The sequence below is a fragment of the Gracilinanus agilis genome, chromosome 5, assembly GCF_016433145.1.
Source record: "Gracilinanus agilis isolate LMUSP501 chromosome 5, AgileGrace, whole genome shotgun sequence".
In the NCBI taxonomy this organism is placed as follows: domain Eukaryota; kingdom Metazoa; phylum Chordata; class Mammalia; order Didelphimorphia; family Didelphidae; genus Gracilinanus; species Gracilinanus agilis.
In genome coordinates this window covers 152243925-152266669 of record NC_058134.1, presented here as the reverse complement: position 1 = coordinate 152266669, position 22745 = coordinate 152243925, and the positions used below count along the sequence as shown (strand labels likewise).

General features: G+C 39.4%; 1 protein-coding gene across 4 annotated transcripts in view; it reads right to left on the bottom strand.

Annotated features, from left to right (window-relative positions):
* ATXN7L1 (ataxin 7 like 1) overlaps nt 1-22372 on the bottom strand; it is a 278870-nt gene extending 256498 nt beyond the window's left edge. For all 4 annotated transcript variants that reach the window (XM_044678663.1, XM_044678662.1, XM_044678665.1 and 1 more), the window contains exons 1-2: nt 22192-22372; nt 21479-21547 (exon numbers count right to left, since the gene is read on the bottom strand). In XM_044678663.1, the coding sequence (XP_044534598.1) occupies nt 21479-21547; nt 22192-22372 (250 nt within the window). The remainder of the gene's footprint in view (nt 1-21478; nt 21548-22191) is intronic.
* Between the last annotated feature and the right edge of the window lie 373 nt (nt 22373-22745).

The window sequence follows — 22745 nt, the reverse complement described above, 5'->3', positions numbered from 1 at the left end:
CAGTTTGGTGGTTGATACTCCACAACAAGTATTATGTTTTTCTGTGACTCAGGATAGAAATAAGTCTTCTCTTCTTTCCTACTATCACCCTTTGCAATCCGAGGCTGGGAGCACAAATCTGCTGCTGGACTCCCCTCCCAAGAGGACAGGGAAGACGGCAGGGGATGAACACAACCATCTCTCTGTGTCTCTGTGTCTGTGTCTCTCTCTGTCCCTGTCTCTCTCTGATTTTCAGGCCAGGAATGATAGTGTTTTTGCTTTACTTTTAGTACTTCTGTAATCAACACTATGCAGGAGCCAAAGGAGATCTCCTCCCCTACTAGACTTTGTTTCTACATGTCTGTGGCCCTGATTGCTGACCTTTTTGCTGTCATGATACTCCACTGTCATTTCATGGCCCTCTGCTTGCTTTCATTTCACCTCCTCCTGCTAAATGGACTTGCTGGTTTGCATTGACTTTTTAAAATTGAGTGCCCTAAAATGAATACCCCTCATGAAAACTAGAGGCACAACAGGACTAAGGTTGGAAAAAAAAATCTCTGGCCGGAGATAGGACTCCGGTCATTTTGATGTTTCTTCTTACTCTTTAAGATCTGGATGTGCTGTGAAATCAAGCTTCTCTATCTCCTCATTCCTAGATAGGGTTTTTTTTTCATTCTAAGCTATAAAGTTCCTGTGGTATCACTTAAAATGCTATTCTAACTTTTGAGAAATAACAGAAAATGAAGGAAGGCCTTAGAGCATATAAGGATGATGATGATGATAGTATTAGAAGTATAAATAACTAATATCATATTAATATTAGCATATTAGTAATAGTGATAAATAACAATAATACTAATAAACCTTTAAGGTTTACAAAGTGCTTTACAAATATTATTGTATTTTATCCTTTACCCTGAGAGGTAAGTGTTATTATCCTCATTTTACGGATGAGGAAACAGAGGAGACAGAAGTTAGGTGATTTGCCTGGGGTCACACATTTGGTAAGTGATATTGGATTTAAATGTTGGTCTTGATTCCAAGTCCAGCACTCTAGCATATTCCTAGAATATGAATGAAACACAATATTCCTATGTCCCCCCCCCCCAAAAAAAAACAAAGAAAAGGAAAACAATTCGATGGAAGTAGTTTCTAGGGCCTTTACTGGCAAAGATTTTGGGATTCCTAATTCTTTTTTTTAGAGAGCATACACTTCAGAGAATTTTGTTATCCTAGTTTCAGATGCCATTACAAAATTCCAAACTCTGAATCAAAGACCTAAAGTTAGAAGGGAACTCAGAGGTCATCTAGATGGTCTACTCCCTTCATTTTTGCAAATGAAGGAACTGGGCAATAGAAAAGTTAAAGTGACTTGCCCAAGGTCACACAAATTAAAAAGCTAAGAAGCAGGATTTGAACTCAGACCTTCTGAGTTCAGAGCCAATGGCTCTTTCCATTGTATTACATCTTCTCATTCTAATCCTCATACTCTCTTGACTCTGGGTCTTGCTTAACAGGCCCACATCTACCTGACAGTACTGTTCTTTTTAGCAGTTTGTGTCTGTTATCAAATGAATAAATTGTTGGTATTTGACCAGGGGTCATATCTAAGGTGAGTGAGATGCAGGCAGAGGTAACCTGCTGGTCAAGAGCATGGAATAAGAATACAGAGATCTAGTGATTTTGGAGTAAGGATGGAAAAGAGGAAATAAATGTAATACCAAAGTAAACAGAAGCCCTAATCGCTGCCCTCAAGCTTATAATTCAGTACTCTCCCCTTCTTCTTTATTCCTGACATCAATTTCTTTCTCAGATACTTCATTATCAACCTTTAAAATTCACTTTGGGGAATTATTTTGATTATATAAAACTAAAAAGCTTTTGTACAAACCAAAACAATGTAGCCAAGATCAGAAGGGAAACAACAAACTGGGAAAAAATCTTTATAACAAAAAACTCTGACAAGGGTCTAATTACTCAAATATATAAGGAGTTAAATCAATTGTATAAAAAAATCAAGCCATTCCCCAACTGATAAATGGGCAAGAGACATGAAGAGGCAATTTTCAGGTAAAGAAATCAAAACTATCAATAAGCACATGAGAAAGTGTTCTAAATCTCTAATAATTAGAGAAATGCAAATCAAAACAACTCTGAGGTATCACCTCCCACCTAGCAGATTGGCTAAAATGAAAGAAGGGGAGAGTAATGAATGTTGGAGGGGATGTGGCAAAATTGGGACATTAATGCATTGCTGGTGGAGCTGTGAACTGATCCAACCATTGTGAATGGCAATTTGGATCTATGCTCAAAGGGCTATAAAAGAATGCCTTCCCTTTGATCCAGCCTTACCATTGTTGGGATTGTACCCCAAAGAGATCATAGATAAACAGACTTGCACAAAAATATTTATAGCCGTGCTTTTTGTGGTGGCAAAAAACTGGAAAATGAGGGAATGTCCTTCAATTGGGGAATGGCTGAACAAATTGTGGTATATGCTGGCGATGGAATACTATTGTGCTAAAAGAAATAATAAACTGGAGGAATTCCATGTGAATTGGAAAGACCTCCAGGAATTGATGCAGAGCGAAAGGAGCAGAGCCAGAAGAACATTGTACACAGAGACTGATATACTGTGGTAAAATCGAATGTAAAGGACTTCTGTACCAGCAGCAATACAATGACACAGGACAATTCTGAGGGATTTATGGAAAAGAATGCTACCCACATTCAGAGGAAGAACAGCAGGAGAGGAAACACAGAAGAAAATCAACTGCTCGAATACATGGGTTGATGAGGACATGATTGGGGATCGAAACTACCACACCAATGCAACTATCAACAATTTGGAAATAGGTCTTGATTAATGACACATGTTAAAACCAGTGGAAATGCATATCGGCCAGGGGAGGGGGGAGGTCGGGGGGCGAAGGGGAAAGTAAGAGCATAAATCATGTAACCATGTTAACTTTTCTAAAATATAAATATTAATAAATGTTTAAAATAAAAAAAAACCTCACTTTGGGGGGCAACTGGGTAGCTCAGTGGATTGAGAGCCCGGCCTAGAGACGGGAGGTCCTAGGTTCAAATCTTTCCTCAGACACTTCCCAGCTGTGTGACCCTGGGCAAGTCACTTAACTTCCATTGTTTAGCCCTTGCCACTCTTCTGTCTTAGAACCAATACCCAGTATCGATTCTAAGATGGAAGGTGAGGGGTTAAAAAAAACCAAAAACCAAAAAAACTCACTTTGGTTTTTCTTGCTCTCAATACTTCATGCTTTCAGATTTCTTAGAATATAATTCCTTACTCTATTGTGGTTATTCTAGAATATTACAATCCAGGGATTTTTTTCCCTCCAGATATAACTCCAAGTCTCACCCTTTTCTCTTAACTCATCTTTAAGTTTTTACATTGGCCCCTCTTCTGTTGGCTGCTTAAAATTCCTTTCTTTTCCTAGACCATAGCAGCACTGCTCTCCCTTTCTCTGACATTTCTATCTGTATGCCTTCTTCATAGCTGCTAGACCCTGATCTCTATTTCTCTCTTCTCCATGTCTCTCAATTTATGGGCCTACTTTCCTGCTTTTGCATTTTCTTTTCCTTCCCCTGGCCCTTTTAACTCACTAGTAACTCACTCATAACAGCCAAATCCAACTTCACAGCAAGCACCAACACCAATAACAAGCTCCCTTCTCTCTTCTTGCTCTGGGCTGCTCCATGCTTCAGACTGCCAGATTTCATGGAAGTCACTGACTGTTAGCATCTAAGGTGACTAAGTGAGAGGAAGGTCAAGGTAGCGTGCTGGTCAGGAGCATGGAACAGGAATACAGAGCCCTGGTCTTATTTTCAAAAACTTTTTCATTTGGGAACCTTAAATATAACCATGGACACATGGTTTTCTTCTCCACGCGTCTCTTGGTTCATCAAATGAATAGAAGAGAAAATAATACCCTTCCTCATCTCACCTCAAAAAGACATGAAGATGAATTGACTTACTATGAGCATCACCGCATTCCCCAATTTCACGAGTGTTTGAATCTTTGTGGCTGTACTAAGGAGCTTAAAACCATTGTCTAATACATAATGCAACATGGAGACACCTCTGGATGAAAGATATGATAGAAAACTAAAAGTGATCTTTGTTTTAGGCTCCTACACCTGTTGGTTCTGTCCATATGGTTGGTCCATCTATTCCCCATACCCCTCTAGCAAAGCTTAGAGCTAAATGTGCTCATTCCTGGTATGTATGTACCACTAGCACTGGTATAAATCCGCTCCCACCAAACACTGGAGATGGTTTCTTTCGTTCTGCCAAGAAATCTCTTTTTGACCATCTGTAATCTATCCAAAGGCAACAGGCAGGAAATGATGTAAAGAAAAACCCCTGTAAAATGCAACTAGTGGCATTGCCCCCCCCACACCCTCTCACTGCCAGGAACAGGAAGTTGCCTTTCTGGGGGACATGGAACATCTGTGAAAGTTCTGAAAGCTGGTAGGCATCTGTCAGAAGCTAAATGTACTCAAGACAGATGCTCACAGAATTTGGTAACAAATGTGTGTGGCATACTGTATTGAGTTTTAAAATTAGGACTGAAAGAAACTCATTAAAAAAAAAAACCAGCATCACCCAAATAACATTTTAGAAAAGCCACCCCTAAAAATTCACTCTACAAAAAACAAAACTCAAAAACCCTTCTTTCTGAAGACCAATAGGACCACAATTTGAAATAGACCTGATCTTTCTTCTGGTGGTTTCCTCTCCAGCCTAGCACTGCTGCTTTGTTTTATTAATGACAGCTTCACTATTTTGGTACCCTCCATCAAGGGTCTCAAGGCATCCTAAAATAAATGCAAATACAAGGTACGAACAAAGTGGGCAGGATGTTCTAATCAGAGAGAGAAAAGACATGACAGCCTTCCCCAGCCCAAAGAGACAATAAGGAATACATAGGGATTTCAAGGAAAATAAACCTAAGTGTTATCCTGAAGGTCATACTGCATATGAAAGGCAACAGAAGCAGACCTAGAGATGGAGGGGGATCTTGGAGGCTGTCTAGTCCATCCCCCTCATTTTATAGATAAGGAAACTCAAGCCCAGAGAGATGAAATGGCTTCTTTAAAGTTACAAGGCTAGTAAATAGCATTTGAACTCAGGTCCCCTTTTTCCCAATCCAGATCTCTTCCCCTATATTATACTTTGGAGTCATGGCTGGAAAGATCATCAGACACAGCTTCAAACACTGTATCTGACATTTACTGTATAACCTGGGGTAAGTTCTCTTACTTTGCCAAGCCTCATTTCTAGCATGTATTAAATGGGTATAACAATTTTTGCAATACCTTCCTTATAGAAAGGTGTGAAGAAAGTGTTTTGTAAGCTTTTCAAAGGCAGTAAGCCTTTGACACAGTGAATAAAAGTGCTGGGCTTGGAGTCAGGAAGACTTGAATTCAAATACTACCTGAACACTAACTTAGGCAATTCACTCCATTTCTATCTTGCTCAGTTTCCTCATCTAGAAGATGGTGCTACGATAATAACATCTACCTCCAAGAGTTTTTGTTGAGATGTGTAAATTGATTTACAAACCTTAAAGTACTATATAAATGCTATTTTTATTATTAAAGCAGATTATATGTTTAGATTATTAGTGCAGAATGGCTTAAAGCAGTGATGGGCAACCTTTTGAGCTTGGTATGTCAAAATTCACCAAAAAACTGAGCATCACTCGGGTGGTGGGTCACTTTGAGAAAAAAAGTAATTTTGCGATATTTATAATTTAAATAACAAAAATGTATAATTGTAATATATGACTATTTAATAAACCAAAATAGTAAATTAATATAGGTAGAATTGTCATCTATAGTGCACTGAGTGTCTACACCACACTACAACAAACGTTTCATCCTTGGCACGTGGCCCCACTTCTCTGTATGTGGCCGAGCGTCATCGAAAATGGCTATCACTGACACACCTGTCATAGGTTTGCCATCACTGGCTTAAAGGATTAGGGGACTGGTCTCCGAGTCAGGAAGACTTGGGTTTAGATTGCGCCTGATACATACTAGTTGTGTGACTCAGGGCAAGTCACTGAACCTCAGTTTTACCAATTTATTTTGGTAAAGTAAATTTCCTCACATGGAATTCTAATGAAATAATAGTTCCAGTCTGAGGGGGAAAAAAAAAAGGTGCCACTCCAACACTGTGGGGTGGAAGCTCCAGTTGTAATGGGGCCCATGAAACTGGAAAGGAATTAAATGTGATAATGGGCAGTATGGCATCACTGGAATCACAGAATCTTAAAGAGTGGGAAGGGGTTTCAGTGACCATCTATTCCATCTCATACCTGAACAGGTATCCTCTCTACGACATCTCTAACAATTCACAGTCTCTGCTTCAAGACCTCCCATAAGGAGGAACCCGAAATCCTACTTCTGGAAAACTTTCATGGTGAGGAATTTTGTTTTAGCTCAAGCCTAAATCCTGCCTTTGCAGCTTTTAGCCAGTACTCTTGATTCTATCCTCTGGAGACAAGCAGAATAATATAATCTTTTGTCTACACAAGAACCCTTCAAGTACTTGAAGCCAGCCATCTTGTCCTCCTAAGTCTTTTCCAAACTAAATCTCCTTGTTCCTTTGCTCTTGGATCCATCCATGGATGGCACGGTCTCCAGACCTCTACCAACCTGACTGCTTCCTTTCGGACATTCTCCTGCCTTTTAATGCCTTTCCTGGAATGAGGAAGCCAGAAGTCAACACAACAGTCCACAAATGATCTGGCTAGTTTATAGTACCGAGTAGAGCTTTTGGGTTCTTGTTCTTTTCTCAGTATGGGCTAGGAACACATTTACTTTTCTGGCTCGTTTATGTCTAACTTGTAGTTTAATAAACTCCTAGATCGTTTTTAGATGAACTGTTATCCAGACACGTCTTCCCCATTTTGTACTTGTGAAGCTGATTTCTGGACCCCAAATAATGAGACGACATTTATCCCTTTTATTATATTTCATCTTATCTGCGCTGGCCCATTCTAGCTTGTATCACCAAAGTAAGAAGCTCACTGCCAGGTTAGCTGAAGAATAATAAATTTTCCAGCCACAATAATACTCTTAACACTGATTTTTCTCTCAGTGGAGAGAATACTCATTCATGAAATCACTTCAGGTACTGAAGTATTGTTTTGATTACTGAGAGAACTTTGACCAAAATAAACAGATTCTCTGATGCGATGGGTTCAGGACTCACTACATTTTGCACTGCCAGCTACAAGTACTGTTTGCTTAAATATGATTTCTGCATCATTTAAAAAAACCTTTATTGAGGAAGGTTGGAAACTTCTGGCTGTCATGACAGTCTGCTGAGCATTAAGACCTATATATAGGACACAAGAGAGGTTATGTGACTTATTCAAGATAAGCTTGTGTGTATTAAGTCAAACCAAGCAAGCCTTGTGCTAAGCACTGGAGATACAAAAGAAAGGTTAAAAAGTAGTCCCTGCCCTCAAGAAGCTCCCCGTCTAATGAGGATTAAACATGTGTACAACTACGAACAAATAAGACACGAACAGAATAAATTGGGGCTGATCTCAGAGAAATTGACTTCAAGGCCAGGTTTCTTGACTCTGACGTAGTAGTCGTTATGTGTATGTTACCAGAGGGAGAGGTGATTTTTAAGGAACATGCCAGCCAAGGAGCAATGCTCTCAGACAGGGTGCCTGATAAGACGTAGCCAGGAAGGATAGTAGTGGGGTTAGAAAACTGAATTTGAAACTAGCCCCTGTTTCATCATCTGTAAAATGAAGAGAATAACCATATTGCTTAACAAATAGGGTTGTTGTAAGTAAAGTACTTTGTAAAGTGCTATATAAATATGGTTATTATTATTATTAATAACATTTCAGTGATGGTGGATTGTTTGCTCCAAGCTGTCATGCTCATTTCCTCTTAGTTTCAAGTATTATAGGTGGCTGTTTAATAACATTAAAAAAATCTGCCATTTTTAGTTATCTCAAATATACCAGATAAATCAATGACGTTCCCAGGTAACCCTGCAGGCTGCATTTCTGTTAACACAGGTATGTCTTGCTTTATATACCAGCTGGGTTTTGGTCCTATGCCCAGTGATGAGGTGAATGTATTATATCAAGTATGGTCCCTCTCCAAATTCTTATGGTCAAGCTAAGGAGGCAAGATAGACACAAATGAAATGAAGCTCAAGACGGTACATGATTGAGTGCCCAACTGAATGACACAAATAGTGTTAACTAGTTGAAATAGAGGATGAAATAAAGTTCTCTGAGCTTGTGTCTGCTTGAATATGAGGCTTTTCTCAGAAGAGGCTGTCTCCTTTATAGTCTTTGAAATTGGCTTGTATTTTGCTTTGTACATTATTTTGTATTTACTTATACATGAACATGATGTTTACCCATATTGACTGTAAGCTCCTTGAGGCAAGGGACTGTTTTGTTTTGGTCTTTATATTCCCAGTTCCTGGCACAATCACTGACAAAGAGTAGGTATTTAATAAATGTTTATTGGTCAACTGAGTGGCTGGGAAAAGCTTTCTGGAGGAGATAGAACAAGGTCTCAGTTCTTAAGGATAAATAGGATCTGGATTGGTATAGATAAAAAGGAAAGTTCAAGCTTAGAAACAGGAATAAGCATGGCTTTTTCAGGAAGCCTGGTTTTATCAGAGAATTCTTACTATGGATTATGGTAGTTTACAGAGTTAGATGGGATCTTAGAGATTAGGGAGTCTATTCCCCTTCATTTTCCATTTGAGGAAAGAGACTCAAGATTTGAAGGGATTTCCTTGAGGTCATAGCTGGTATGTAGCTGTGATTTTTTTAGGTCCTCCAATTTCAGATCCTTATCTATTTATCAAATAACCTTGCCTTATTCTGGGAGAGAAGGATGGTTAGGATCAATTATGGAATGGCAAGATGCTAGAATGAGTTTAGATTTTAGTTTTTAGGGCCTGTATGGTATGGTGGAAAGGGTACTGGACTTGTAGTAACAAGAGACCTGGGTTTGATTCCTGCTTCTGACATTAACTGGTGACTCCCACCAAATCTCAATTTCTCCATCTGTCAAATGAGAACAATAATACCTATAGTGCCCATCAGCTGTTGTATGGTTTAATTACATGTAAAAGCACTCATCAAAATTTAAAGCATGATATAAATGTCAGCTATTACTGTTAGTCAATGGGGTATCATCAAAGATGTTTTAATCCAAGAGTGACATGATGAATTTGGTGTTTTTGAGAGATTAATCTTGAAGTTGTATGTGCAGCTGACTGTCTAAGAGACTGGAGGCAAAGAGTACAATTAGAAGATACAGACGTGAGATGATGGGGAACTGCATTATGGGGGGTAATATAAAAAGAGGAAGGGAGAAAGGGCCACAGAAGTCATTTAAAAGAACAAGTAAATAGTACTCAGTGAATGATTGATGGGGGAGTGGGAATAAAGAAAATGTGAAAAGACTCTAAGGTTTCAAATAATCATACTTTCCACATTTACATAAAGTTATTTCCCAATAATAACCCTGTGAGATATGAAGTATAAAGAACTTTGCACTCAGAAATATTAGGTTATTTGTCCAGGTTCATGTAGTTTGTGTGAAATCTCAGACTTGAATACTTCAAGAGCCGTATCCTCCAGGCCATACTCCTTCTCTAACCTGGGTGGCAGCAGCGAAGGAAACAGGGGAGTTAAGAGCGGAAATGCATTTGTATGGGGCTAAGGGAAATAGAAGAGGGGCAATGAGTGCAGCTTTAGATACACTGGCTTCCAGGGGTTACTGAGATATTTAAGCCCAGAAAGGAGACAGTAGAGGGAGTTGAAAACTCAGCTCTGCCACTTCTCCATGTAATCTTTGGAAAGTGACCTGAGCTCTCTGGTCATGTCCTCTAAGGACCCCCCCTCCAATCCTAAAGCTTTAAATCTACATATCCTATTTGGAAATAGGAAACTCTGAAACAAAATTGGTTTACTGAGAAAAATGAAACAAAAAAAGCAGGCCAAAGTCTTAGGGAGAACCCCTTTGAGGGGAAGAAGTATCATAAGAGTCAACAAAGGAGAATTTAAAAGTTGCATATAAAAAAATTTGGCAAATTCAATCATATTTCAAAAGTGCTAATAATGCAGCTTATCATTTAGAGAAATCCCACTTTAAATCCTTCTGTAAAGTGGGTAATCATTCTTCTTTTTTTTTTTATCCTTCATATAAATCTGGGTTTTTGTGTATTGAATTTACTTAAATCAAGGTACACCTATATTTTAAATTCTGTTCCATTACCAGGTCTTTTATCAGAAATGCAGAAACAAAATTAAAAAGTAGCAAAACTAATTTTAATTTCATATCTCTTTCGTGCTTGTGGCCTGTTTCTGTAACTAAAGATGCTAAGAAGGGTTTGCACAAGGCAAGAGCAGTAAGAAGTACAGATAAATTAGAAACTAATCAGATAGGATTGCAGAATCAGAGCTGGAATAGACCTAAGAGGTCATCTAGTCTAGAAGCCTCATTTTATATATGAGGAAACCAAGGGCCAGAGAGAATAAGGGACATCCCCCAAACCCCACAGATAGTAAGAAAGCGGATTCTAAAACCCTTTCTCTGACTCAAAATCCAGTATTCCTACCCTTGTGCCAGAGTGACCTTAGCATTTCCACCTTCTCCTCTATCTCCTTCAACGCCCCCCCCTTACACACACACACACACACACACACACACACACACACACACACACACACGAATTTTATTTCTCTGAGTTACACTTTAGTTTACAATCTTCAATGCCTTGGGCAGCAAATGGTCCAGGGTTAAGAGAGAGCTGGGCCACCAGGCAAGTAATCCTAGAATTCTAGGCCCTACTGGTGTCCTCAATAGTTCTTTGAGCCTCAGACTCCAAAAATCCCCTGACTGAGGGACAAGCAAGTTGAAACCAGCCTCCTCAGATGCCCCTCTTTTGGCCATCAACGTCCTTCTCTGAGGAAGGTATCACCAATTCATCTGTGACCTAAAGGTTGATTATTTATGAAATGCACAAAAGCCCAAATTAATCAATTATGTGAAGTTCAGAATCAACAGAATTGAAAACTACCAAATTATATAGTTCTTATACACAGAAGTCATTTAGATCTTGTTTCAATTCAGACCAATCTAAGGAATGATGTCCATTAACTCAGCCCTTGAGATGGACTCACTCAGGTACATCTCTGACTTGAGACAACAAAGACTTTCAAACCTTCTTAATAAGTATTTCAGAAACTATGGAAGGTTGATCCTAATGTGATCCACACTGAAAAGCCATCTCTATTCCATCCTTTAAAGGACATCACCCCTCAATGCAAACCCTTATAATCCCAGTGCCAAAAGGGAAATTGAAAAGCAGCCCAGAAAATGTTAAAAAGGAAAAAAAAAAAAAAGAAAGAGAAGGGAAAGGGAAAAAAAAAATCACTGTAGATAGATGCCCCTGGAGTTGCTTGGCAACCATCTTTTCTAACACCTTCTCTCAAAAAAGGAAAGGTTTGAATCTGCACCAAAGATTTCATTCAGGCCAGTCCCCTGCCTTTAAAGGCTCTGAAATTAACACCCTTTTAATGAAAGTATTGGGGAAATCATAGCTAAATCCTCAAAGATCCCCTGCCCATTGTGAATGTTCTGGTGCTATATCCCCTTCGAATAGGCCTCCTTTGGGACTGAGGTAGGCAAGAAAGAGAGAAGGGAAAAAGTCATTCAAACTTGACTACATTTCCTAAAAACAATGTTGCCTGTAGAACTGGAAGGGATTTCTCAAAGGGAAAGGTAGTCCACCCAAAGGGCTAAACTCATTATTGCTATAAAACTCTGTTGGGTAATGCTGAGAAGAAACAAAGCTCTTGATCTCACAACTCTAACTCTGTGCTACTGAGGAAAAAAGATTTAGTATCTTGTCTAGTGTTTCACAACTACATCTCAGTTGGTGTATTTACTCCTAGGGCAGGCTGGGAATGCAAACTGAGGATATGATATTTGCACAGGCTCTCCAATTGTCCTATCTCACCACAAATCCCCTTTACTACTACCTTATTGGTGGCAAACTGAGGGAAGCACAGAACTGAGTCAGTTCAGCAAGTCCTCTCCTCAGTTTCAGAGTGCTTTTGTTAATCTGTATGTAGTTGGGGTGACTTGGCAGAGACAAGGGAGTCTTTAATGTGGGGGATAAGGAGTGCTCCCTGACCATCTAGTAGAAGAGAGAGCACTAGAAGTACATTACAGGACCTTATGCCAGATTTGACTCAATACTAAGTATTCTCAGCAAGCTACTAAACACTGCTCACAGTTTTGGGGGCTTGCTCTTGGTGGCATTCTCAATGGAAACTCTCTAGAAAACTCAGAGCACAGTGACAGAATCTGAGTTCTTCTCTTTTTTTTATTCCTGGTAAACACAAAGATGCACAGATGTATGAGAGGAAAAAGATGTTATCAGCACAAGGGAGAAGAAAGCTGGATCTGGAGGAAGGCTATCTAGAGTTGCATCCCAGCTCTGATTAGCAATAGGCAAGCCACTTAATCTCTCTGAGACAAAATTTCCTCATTTGTAAAGTGGGGTGACAAATACCCACTTCCCTGCCCATTTCATAGGGTTCTTGTGAGGGAAGGAGTTTATAAATCTTAAAAGTATTGTATGAATCTTGTTAATCAATCAATAAGCACCCACTGTGTGTCAGGTATTGTGCTAGACATTGGGAATACAGAAAGATGAAACAGTCCCTGACCACATCCTTGAGAAATCTATCCAATTAGACTGTGACCCACCTACAACTTATTCATATACATCCAATAGATTCATACTTCTGAGGCAAGATGTTAAAAGCTGCCTGCTGCCCAGAGGTTTAATGACCTGTGGTCATAAGGCTAAAGAATGAACAGAGGCAGGTTTTGAACATAGTTCTTCTAGACTCCAGATCTAGTACTCTACCCACTATAGAACAGTGCTTCTATGATGATCAGTAAGAAAATAGCAAATGCCACCACCAACTAAGGGACATTCTCCTAAAGAAGTGAAATTGCTGCAATATGGTAGAGTAGAAATTTTACTGGATTTGGAGCCAGAAGACATGGGTTCAAAGCTTGATTCTCCTACTTACTACCTATGTAACCTTCAGGAAATCCCTAAAGTACCCTTGACCCCACTTATTTACTAAATGAAGGGGCTGGACTTCGTGAATTCTAAAGGCTTTCTATCCTAGGGTTCTTAGGCTATCTTACCACCTGGCTTTGCACCTTTGGGTAGTACATTGTAAAGGTTCAATTTCCTAGAACTTTACACCTACCAAAAGCCTAATGAAAGCAAGCTGGGAACACAAACATTCATTCCATTTCTTAATCCAGATGAACCAAATGTATTAACTTTCCCTTTAAATCTATCCTACCTCCTAACTTTCCCATTTCTGTCAAGAGTACTAGTCAGTCAGTCAATAAACATTTATTAAGTGTCTATTAAGTGCCAGGCCCTGTGCTAAGTACCATTCTTCTAGTCACTCACGTTTGGAACCCTAAGAGCTAAGCTTGAGTCTTCATTCTTTCATGTAACACCCTCCCTGCCCCAGGATCCAATCAGCTGTCAGGTATTGTTTTTTACTACCTCCTAATTTCTTGCTTATACCCCCTTCTTTTTATTTATTGCCCACAACAACCCTGGTTTAGGCCCTCCTGTCCTTTCAGCTGGACTAAGGAAATAACTTCTAAGTGACTCACCCTGCCCCTACCCAGGCTCTTCCTTCTTTACTCCATCCTTCAGAAAGTTGTGAAATTTATATGACTAAAGCATAGGTCTGACTCTGCCCCGACCCTTGCTCCCCACACCCCTTACTTTAGGGGCTTCCTACCGCTCCAAGGAGAAAGTACAAACTGCTCAACTTGGCAGTCACCATCTGGCCCCAGGCTGACTTCATATTATACTCTCCAGCCAAACTTGCTATTCCATGTACATAACATTCCATTTCCTATCTCCATGCCTTTTTACAGCTTGTCCCCCATGCCAAGAATGCTTTTCCCTCTTCAACTCCAGCTCTTGGAACCCCAAACTCTGTTCAAAGCTCAACTCAAGGCCCTTCCCCTTCTCCAAGAGGCCTTTTCCAGTTATTAGTCCCTACCCCAAATCCCAACCTTATATTATCACTCTGTATTTATTTTGCATATATACTACATATTTAACTGCCTGCCATTCTCCCCATACATGGCAAGTTTCTTGAGGTCAGAGATGATCTCACTTTTGTATGCAAATTTCTATCAAATAACACAGTGCTTACTCCATAATAACACTTTAATAACTGCTTGTTGATTGACTGGATGGAATCAGGAACACCTGAGCTTAAATCCCACCTCAGTGACTTCCTAAGTTTGTGACACTAGGCAAGTCACTTAACCTCTTTCAGCCTCAGTTTCCTTATCTATGAAATGGGGATAAGAACTGCATTTATTTCACAAAATTGTTATAAGGATCAAATAAAGATTGAAAGGTGCTTTAAAAACCTAAAAGTGCTATATACATGCTAGCTCCTATTTATTATTATTACTTTCATCATCATTATTGCTTAGCTGTGGTCAGTGTCATCAGACTGGTTTGCTTTCTTCCCCTAGCTAAGATTCTGTGACATATTACTCCTTTGGGACAAGATCCCACATATCCCAACTTGTCTCTGGAATAATCAACCTTCCCCGAGGCCAGATGATTTTGTCACAATTCTATTCACTGCTAAGGAGTTATGAGGGGACTCCATTAGGGCTCTATAGACTCAAAAGAATCAGTCATCACTGCTATATACAAAGAATCTCTGACAAACACAAACTTATCTTCTTTGCTACAACAGAGATACGGCACTGCTTTCTTCTTGCCTTTATATGTACTTATTTGATTAAAAAACAAAATTAAAATGCACCCAATGCCTCAGAATGACATTATGAAATCCCAGGCACAAAATTAAAAACATTCACTTAAAAATAAAAACTTTCCCCAACAGCTGCATCCAGTGGTGCCTATCTCATTATACTTTTAGAGTTCTTTCTTGGGTGAGACATGAGGAACTGTAGGCTCTGGAGCTAAAGACTCTGGTCCCAAAGGTTAGGAGATTCAGGCTTTGCTGAACTAAAAGAAGAAAGGAATTCACAGGCTGCAAGTTCAAGCATTAATTCTCTGTCTCTCCATTCCTGCTCCATCATAATCATAACTTGACTGTAGCATTTAGATCTGAGTAGGTACCAGCCAACCAATTCAGAGTTTGGAAGTCTTTGGTTTTTTTAAAAGGGATTAGATACAAAGACAGGCTATTATTGTAACTAGTGATACCATTATAGAACTGCTTCTGAAGGCCAAAAACATCATAAATAAAAGGTTAGGCAAAGATACACAAACACACACACAACAATGTATAAATATCAACTATACAAAAATGAATCCTCTTTGCCATTCCTTCTAACCTTTTAAATTCAATTTTGAAGAATCAAACAGCAGGAAGCTGTGAAACCTTGGACTGAAGGAGGTGAACATGAACTCCAGGCCTTAGGTAACAATGTAGTCTACTTGACACCGAGCACAGAAGCCTTCAAGAATCTAATCCTCTTCTGTCCTTTATACTTTCCAAGCCCACAGGCAGCAACCCAGACAGCAGCCTCTTCTCTGCCATGGGCATCATCATTTCCGATGGATCCCGTGTGTAATCAAACTCCCAAGAGTAAAAGATGTGATTCTAGACATGGCTTTCATACAAGTGGAAACCCTTAACTCTTAACGGTGACAACTCGCATAGCTACAGTATCACAGATTTAGAGCTGAAGGGAATGTTAGAACTCATCTGATTCAATACTTTTGATTTTACAGATTAGTAAACTGAGATTCCAGAGAGGTTATAAGTGGTGGAGATTAGATTTAAACTCAGATCCTCTACCTCCAAATTCAACTCTCTCCACTGTACTAAGGCCCTGATGTGATTATTCTGACATTAGAAGCCACATATAATGAATATCAACCCTCTTAAACAACTTAAAAGCTGGTTATTATGGAATTTTAGAAAATTTCATTTCTAATATCTCTTATAGTCATATGCCTAGGATCCTGTGACCACGAGGGTGAAGATGACGAATTATTACTTGTGGTTATTATACCACTATCTGCAAAAGATGACGTTTAAGCATAATATGGTAACTATTATTAATTCCACCAAAGAGGGTTTATCTATTACTACTGACCAAAAGCCGTTGTTATTTTAAGTTAAGAAGACAGTGGCCATGCTTTATACCTCTTTCTATTCCCTACAGTGCCTGGCATACTGTGGTACACAATAAATGCATAAATCTGATGAAAGAATTTTTATCTACAATTCAGCTTAATAGCATGGAACCTTAGGATTTAAATGAATTTAAATTTAAATGAATAAATTCAGCATTTAAATGAATATGCTATGGTTCCTCTGTTACAATTTTATTATCATGGTTCTAGTAATATTTGAGCATTAAGAAAACACTAAGTGTTACAAACTGAGTAACAAACTAAACAAGCCATTCTACACGAATCTATGGAGAAAGGAAGAACTCACATAGATCACATGGGATGGAAAGGCAGTACTGTATAATTTGTCCTCAGCAAATAGTACAATATGGCCTAGTAAAATATGTGCATCATATGAAGTCCACTATACTATGATGGAAGAAGAAAATCTCATGTCATCTTCTCAACATGGGAACTTAGGTATGTCAGAATAATTAGAAAAGGATAATTTAAAAAATTGGAAATGCCTTCAAAACTAATCATAGGTAAATGTAGTTTAGTTTTTCTTTTGACTTTGGCTTTGATACTTAGGACCATTCACTTCTGGATCATTTGGGGTCTTATATAGAGATTATATAGCCTGTGAATTATACAAATTCTTAACTTTCCTTTTCCATTGTCTCTTCCTTTTGCTTTCTGAACTATTCCACAGCTTCTCTTTACCCTTACCAAAAGCTAGACAAAGAAAGGGAGGGCCAATGAATCTCAAAATCAGCTAATTTTGCCATCTTTAGTGGCTTGTGAAAAAAAAAAAAGGCTCACTAGAGAAGGAAATTGAAATTAATGGCTAAAATGAGGGATATCTGGGTAATCTGTGGATATCACTTATTTCGGTTCCCTATTACCATATATCACAGCAAGCTGCCTGTACAATGATAAACGAAGGTAGTTTGTAGTTTTCCATAAATCTATACTACTTTTCTCCTGCCTTCCTTCACTGCTTATTTGGCATTTCAAAAACATTTTCTTCTTCTGGGGAAGGCTATAGTTCATTTTCTTCAAGTACAAGGCTTCAACGATGCATGCTCATATACCTTTAACAAGTCAAGCTTTCTCAGGTCCTTTGCAGGCCTTCTAAACCTTACCTTTGCCCTATTACCAAGGATGTTCAAATCAATACTCTTTTTTCCCTGCACAGTTTCAGCCCAATTCCACCTACATCTCAAGAGAATAGCAAGCTCTACAGTCACAGCTAGTTTTCAGTGGCCCTTCCACACAGTCTGCAAACTGGTAACTTTCCACAAATTTACCTATATAGCATCTGGAAACATTAAAACTACTAAGACAACAAGTTTGAGATCCTAATAGGGTTCAAAATATTGAATTCTTGGCTATACATTGTAAATTGACTCTAAGTATTTCTCTCTAATGTTTGATAAAACACTTAAATGACTCTTTAGAGCATATACCCATTTAAAAACACAAAGGAATTGATCATTTCTTCCTCCCTTCTCTGTCACCCCCCTCTAGTAGGTTATACATTACTGATTTGAAATTGTGGGTTTTCTAAAAAGAAAGATTTGCTGAGACTTCTCCTTGCACAACTCCCTAACACTTTCTCTTCTTTCCTCCCTGCTCCTCATTAGTGGTATATTCTAATACTGTGGAAAGAGCTCTTCATTAGTGGTATATTCTAATACAGTGGAAAGAGCTCTCTATCTGTATTTGGAGAATCTAGGTTCCAATCCCATTTTGGGCTTATGACCTATGTAATCTTCAGTAATTTACTTAATATCCTTAAGCTCCAATGTTATCACTTACAAAATTAAGGAATTGAAAGACATGGCTATGGAAGTCCCTTCCAGCTGTAGATTATGCTCCTAAGTGGTTTTTTTTGGTCTTGTTATAGGTGACCAAAAAGTACAAGCAGTGTAAACTTCTGAACCTTCTTGAACTTGAATCATTAAAGAAAAAAAAACTCTCTACAATTGTATTGGGTACAGCAATCAGTAAGAGAAAACTTCAGATTACTGAGTGTTTTCTCTTCCACCTATGATGAAAATAATATTTTGGTGAGGGCACCTAACATTTGACCCTGAATAATACAGATACTTTCACTATACATCAAGGTAAAAATGAGAGACAAGAATTATCTAAGAGGTTAACAGTAATGAGTAGCTTTTGCAAATAACTTTCTATCAAAAACAAATTTCCTCATGTCTCCACCACCAATGTTCTGGGAATTATGTTCTTATCCAATCTCAATGCCTAACTGATTTAAATAAACAGCTAACTCATCAAAAAAGTCACAAAACACAGGACTGAGATTTGAATTTATACCCCTAATAGCTCAAAGTCTAGTCACAAACTGTTGCCAGACAAACAACACTATATGGGACATCTGTATACATGAGATATAAGAATTTCTGACACTGAACCTTGTTGTATGGTACACTTAACAGAAGGTATAAGGTTTTGTGTTGTTTTTTTAAAGCAAGGAAAAAAATGTGTTCTTCATATGATAATGGCTTGGATGTAATATATAGCTGCTGTACCTTTTGAACTTGAATAAGCTAATAATATATGTAGACAACATTATATATTTAAAATGAGAATGTGATCTGCCAGATACTGCTTGTCCATGCTCTTGGTTAATTCTGGATAAATCAATAATAATTATACGAGGCCTTTACAACATCAGAGATCTCAAAGCAAACATTTCAGTCGTGATATACAGGTAGGAAAGAAAAGCTAAGAAAGGTTAAAGAAAGAGTGAATGGAAGAGGGAAATATTTTCTAATTCTAAATAAGTATTTGAAATGTCTATAAGTCCATCCAATATTTGCAATAGCAATGGTTAGACAGCAGCAAGAGATGATTATTTTAACATTATCCTCCTTCCTGCCTTCTGAGTAACTCAAATATAAAATGTGTATTAAAGCCTATAGAAAAGAGTACTATCAATTTCTACAACTGAATTAGTAATCTCATCCCCAAATTTTATCCTACTTGGCCATCGCTATTCATATCTAAAGTTTCTTTTAAGACTATTTTTCTCCACTTTGGTGTATAAATCTATCTTGATACAAGAATGAAAATGCATAAACACACACACACTTATATATACACGCACAGTTTGTGAACATATAATGAAAACACACACACACACACACACAAACTGGGGTCTTGCTTTAACTCTATGGTACAGGATCCTATTAAAGGTGACACCATAATAATGAGGCTCTTCTGGTACTTTTGGCAACTATACTTTCTTGGACAGAGTCCAAGACAGATCTATAGTATGCTACATTCCATACTATAGTGGGTCATTTTTTAAAGAACATATGTGCATTTCTTAGGCATAAAATAAAACATGCACACATACCTACACCCATAAACCTCTGAGGAATCCATTAACACAATATTACAAGACCTATGAGCAAAGGGAAATTAGAACTTTTGCTTGTCTATTTTCACAATTTATACCATATTTTCATAAAAAGGCAATCAAAACAAATATAAACAACATACAATAATATGCACTGTTACATGACAAATAACCAAATGAACAGGATTTACCACTAGTGACATCTGAGGAAAAGAGTATTCCTCAGAAAAAGTGGAATCTAAGAATCAAAGTCTTTTGGAAAAAAACTATGACTCTAGACACTTTATTTCAGAATTAGATGCCTAGTCACTGAACTCCATCTAATACTTTCTTGTATTAGGATCTTTATTCAACTTAATTTTCAAAGGCCCTTCCAGAGTATCTCATGCTCTATCCTAAGAACATTCCCCTTGCTAGGGTTCTGCTTTCTAAGTCAGTGAGCTCTTAAAGACCTTAAGAGTTTGTTTCAAAAGGAAAAGGAAATGCTGGTGTCGATTTCCATTGCCAACCAGCATGGCCTTCTAACACAGATAAGCCGACAGCACCTAAGTAGTCTTCTTAACATAATTCCATCACTCACATTCTAAGAGCATGGGTTGAGATGTCACTGAAATATTTGGAGGCAAAAAAAAAAATTCTTTAAAATGGAGTCTTGTTCTTTATGCTGTTCCTTAATCATAAGAATGCCAAAGCTAGCTAAAGAATTGTTCCTGGGTCTCTCCATGTAGGAATATCTTTTTCATTGGAGGGTTAGGAAATAGACTGAATTTTTAAACTCAAATGCTGTCCTCAGGTGTTAGTCAACAAAATCCATGCTTATTTCTGCTATACTTTTCTAGCTAGGGGCAGACTGGCTTTAGTGGGGTAGAGAATTCTCCTCTTGAGTACTTCCTCTTTGGTGACAACCCTTTGTTAGTCTAATGGTTTCTGCTGGGGACTTTAACTTAGGGATGCCTGTTTCAACCATAGCACACCTTCCTCCTTGACTCACATCCAACCCATTCACAAGACTTCTTGTTCGCCCATTGTAATACAGACAAGTTCATCCTTTTGCTTAGCTGAAAGTTGCCACTAGAGTTTCCATTTTGGACTACACAGGCCACATGTATGGCATGCTTGTATATGATAACAGGATGTGCTTTATTTATGATGACCGTGTGTGTTCATAGGCACAGCACCAGCAGGCCATGGCTTCATTTGCATGGATTTGGTCTGTGATGACCTACTCACTGTGTCCCATTTCAGGTACTGTATTTCCAAGCTAGGAAAACATAGACGGAGAGAAGGTGAAGCCACACATACAGATGCTTAGAACCATGTTCACCACATAATGATCTGTGACCAAATGCAAATTGTACCAAATGTGAACCTCTTTAAAGACTTGCCATGTACAATTGTTTTTGATGGAGAGCAAAGGAGCGGCAGAAATTACTGTCCATGTGGGGTCAATTAAACTGTTGTGAATTTGTCCACAGTTACTAATGAGGATGGTATACTCAATGTATATCTAGATATTTCTACGCCAAAAAAAAAAAAACAAAAAAAAAAAAACGGGGGGGGGGGGGGGGGTAATGTCCATTTGATCAAGGATTAGAGAGATGTAGAAGGAAGTCCAATATGGACACTAACTGAAGTATAGTAAACTTCTGTCTTAAATAGCCTTCCTGCCCCCCCCCCCCAGTTGTATTTATACTTTGATGGAAGTTACCAAGAAGCGATAGTCACCTGGGCGTGCTCAATTTTTGACAAGCCTTAGTCACTCTGTAACCTAGCAGAACAATTCACATTATATTAGCTATATCCTGTGAAGATTCTGCCACACACACTACCACTAAAATGCCAGTGGTTTCACTTACCTTCTTTATTAAGCCTCATAACCTCCCTGCTTTTTCCACCCTCTTTTCCAGCCTCTTCTAAATCTACATCTGCAGATGAAAAGCAGAAAAAAAAAAGCCAAAGTCAAGGGGGGAGGGAAGAGTGTTTATTTGCAAACATTTCTATGAATCTATATAAATATATGTATTTTATGTACTGCAGAGGACAACCATTCCAAAAATTAAAAAAAAAAAAAAAAGAAAAAAGAAAAAGAAAAAGGACAATGCAACATTTGTATCCCAAGTCTGGGTTTCCATCTACCTGGCCCAGATAGGTATTCCCTCCCCCCCCCCCCCAACCCAACCAAACTGTGCAAGCAGCAACAGAGTAGCCCTTTAAACCGATGCACGGCAGGGCTGTAAAAGCCCACCCAGAGGGCTGCGGTGGGAAGCCCGGGCGGCAGGCAAACAGGCAAGCAGGCAGGCAGGCAGGCAAGCAGGCAGATAGACAGGCAGGCAGGCAGGCAGGCAGACAGACAGACAGACGGACGGGCAGCGTTAGCAGCTGGGCCGCTCTCTATGCACGGAGGATCTGTCTCTATGTGTATTTATTTAGAGAGAGAGGGAGAAGCATGGAGGACACCGGGGGCCACTCTCTCTTTCCCCCACACTTTTTTTTCCTTTCTCCCGGTGGCTCTAGGTGAATGGAAAGGTTACAGGATAATAAAAGGAGGAGGAGGCGGCGGGGTTCTTACTGTCGGAGCAGTGTATTTTGGCGGCGTCGATCCAGGAGGACCAGGGTTTGCCCAGAAACGCCTCCGGACTGGGCACTTTGCGATCCAGTGTCGCCATTGCTCTTCCTTCTTGTTGCTTTTCCTCTTTTCCTTCGGCAGCAGCAGCCGAGAGACACGGGATTCGAGAACGCTCCGACGTCATCTTCGGAACGTTCCGACATTGAGTGTTCTGAGAGGGGGAGGGCAGTGGGGGGAGGGGGAGGAGGAGGAGGAGGAGGAGGAGGAGGAGAGGAGGAGGAGGAGAAAAGAGAGGAGGAGGAGGAGGAGGAGGGGCCGTCGGGCGCCCCAGAGCCAGCTCCGTTCGCAGCCCCGACGGCCGCCAGAGGCAGTAGAGAGACGCGCTGCCGGTTCCGTGCCGGAGACAGCAGCTCCGGGAGGTGCACGCATAGGCTGAAGGGGGGGAGGGGTTGGGGGTGGGGGAGACCGAGGCTGGAGTACGTCTCGCGGCGGATAGTGCTCTTGCTGCTGCTTGCAAGCAGCTGCCGCTGGCCCTATCGTGACAGATCTTCGGGGAG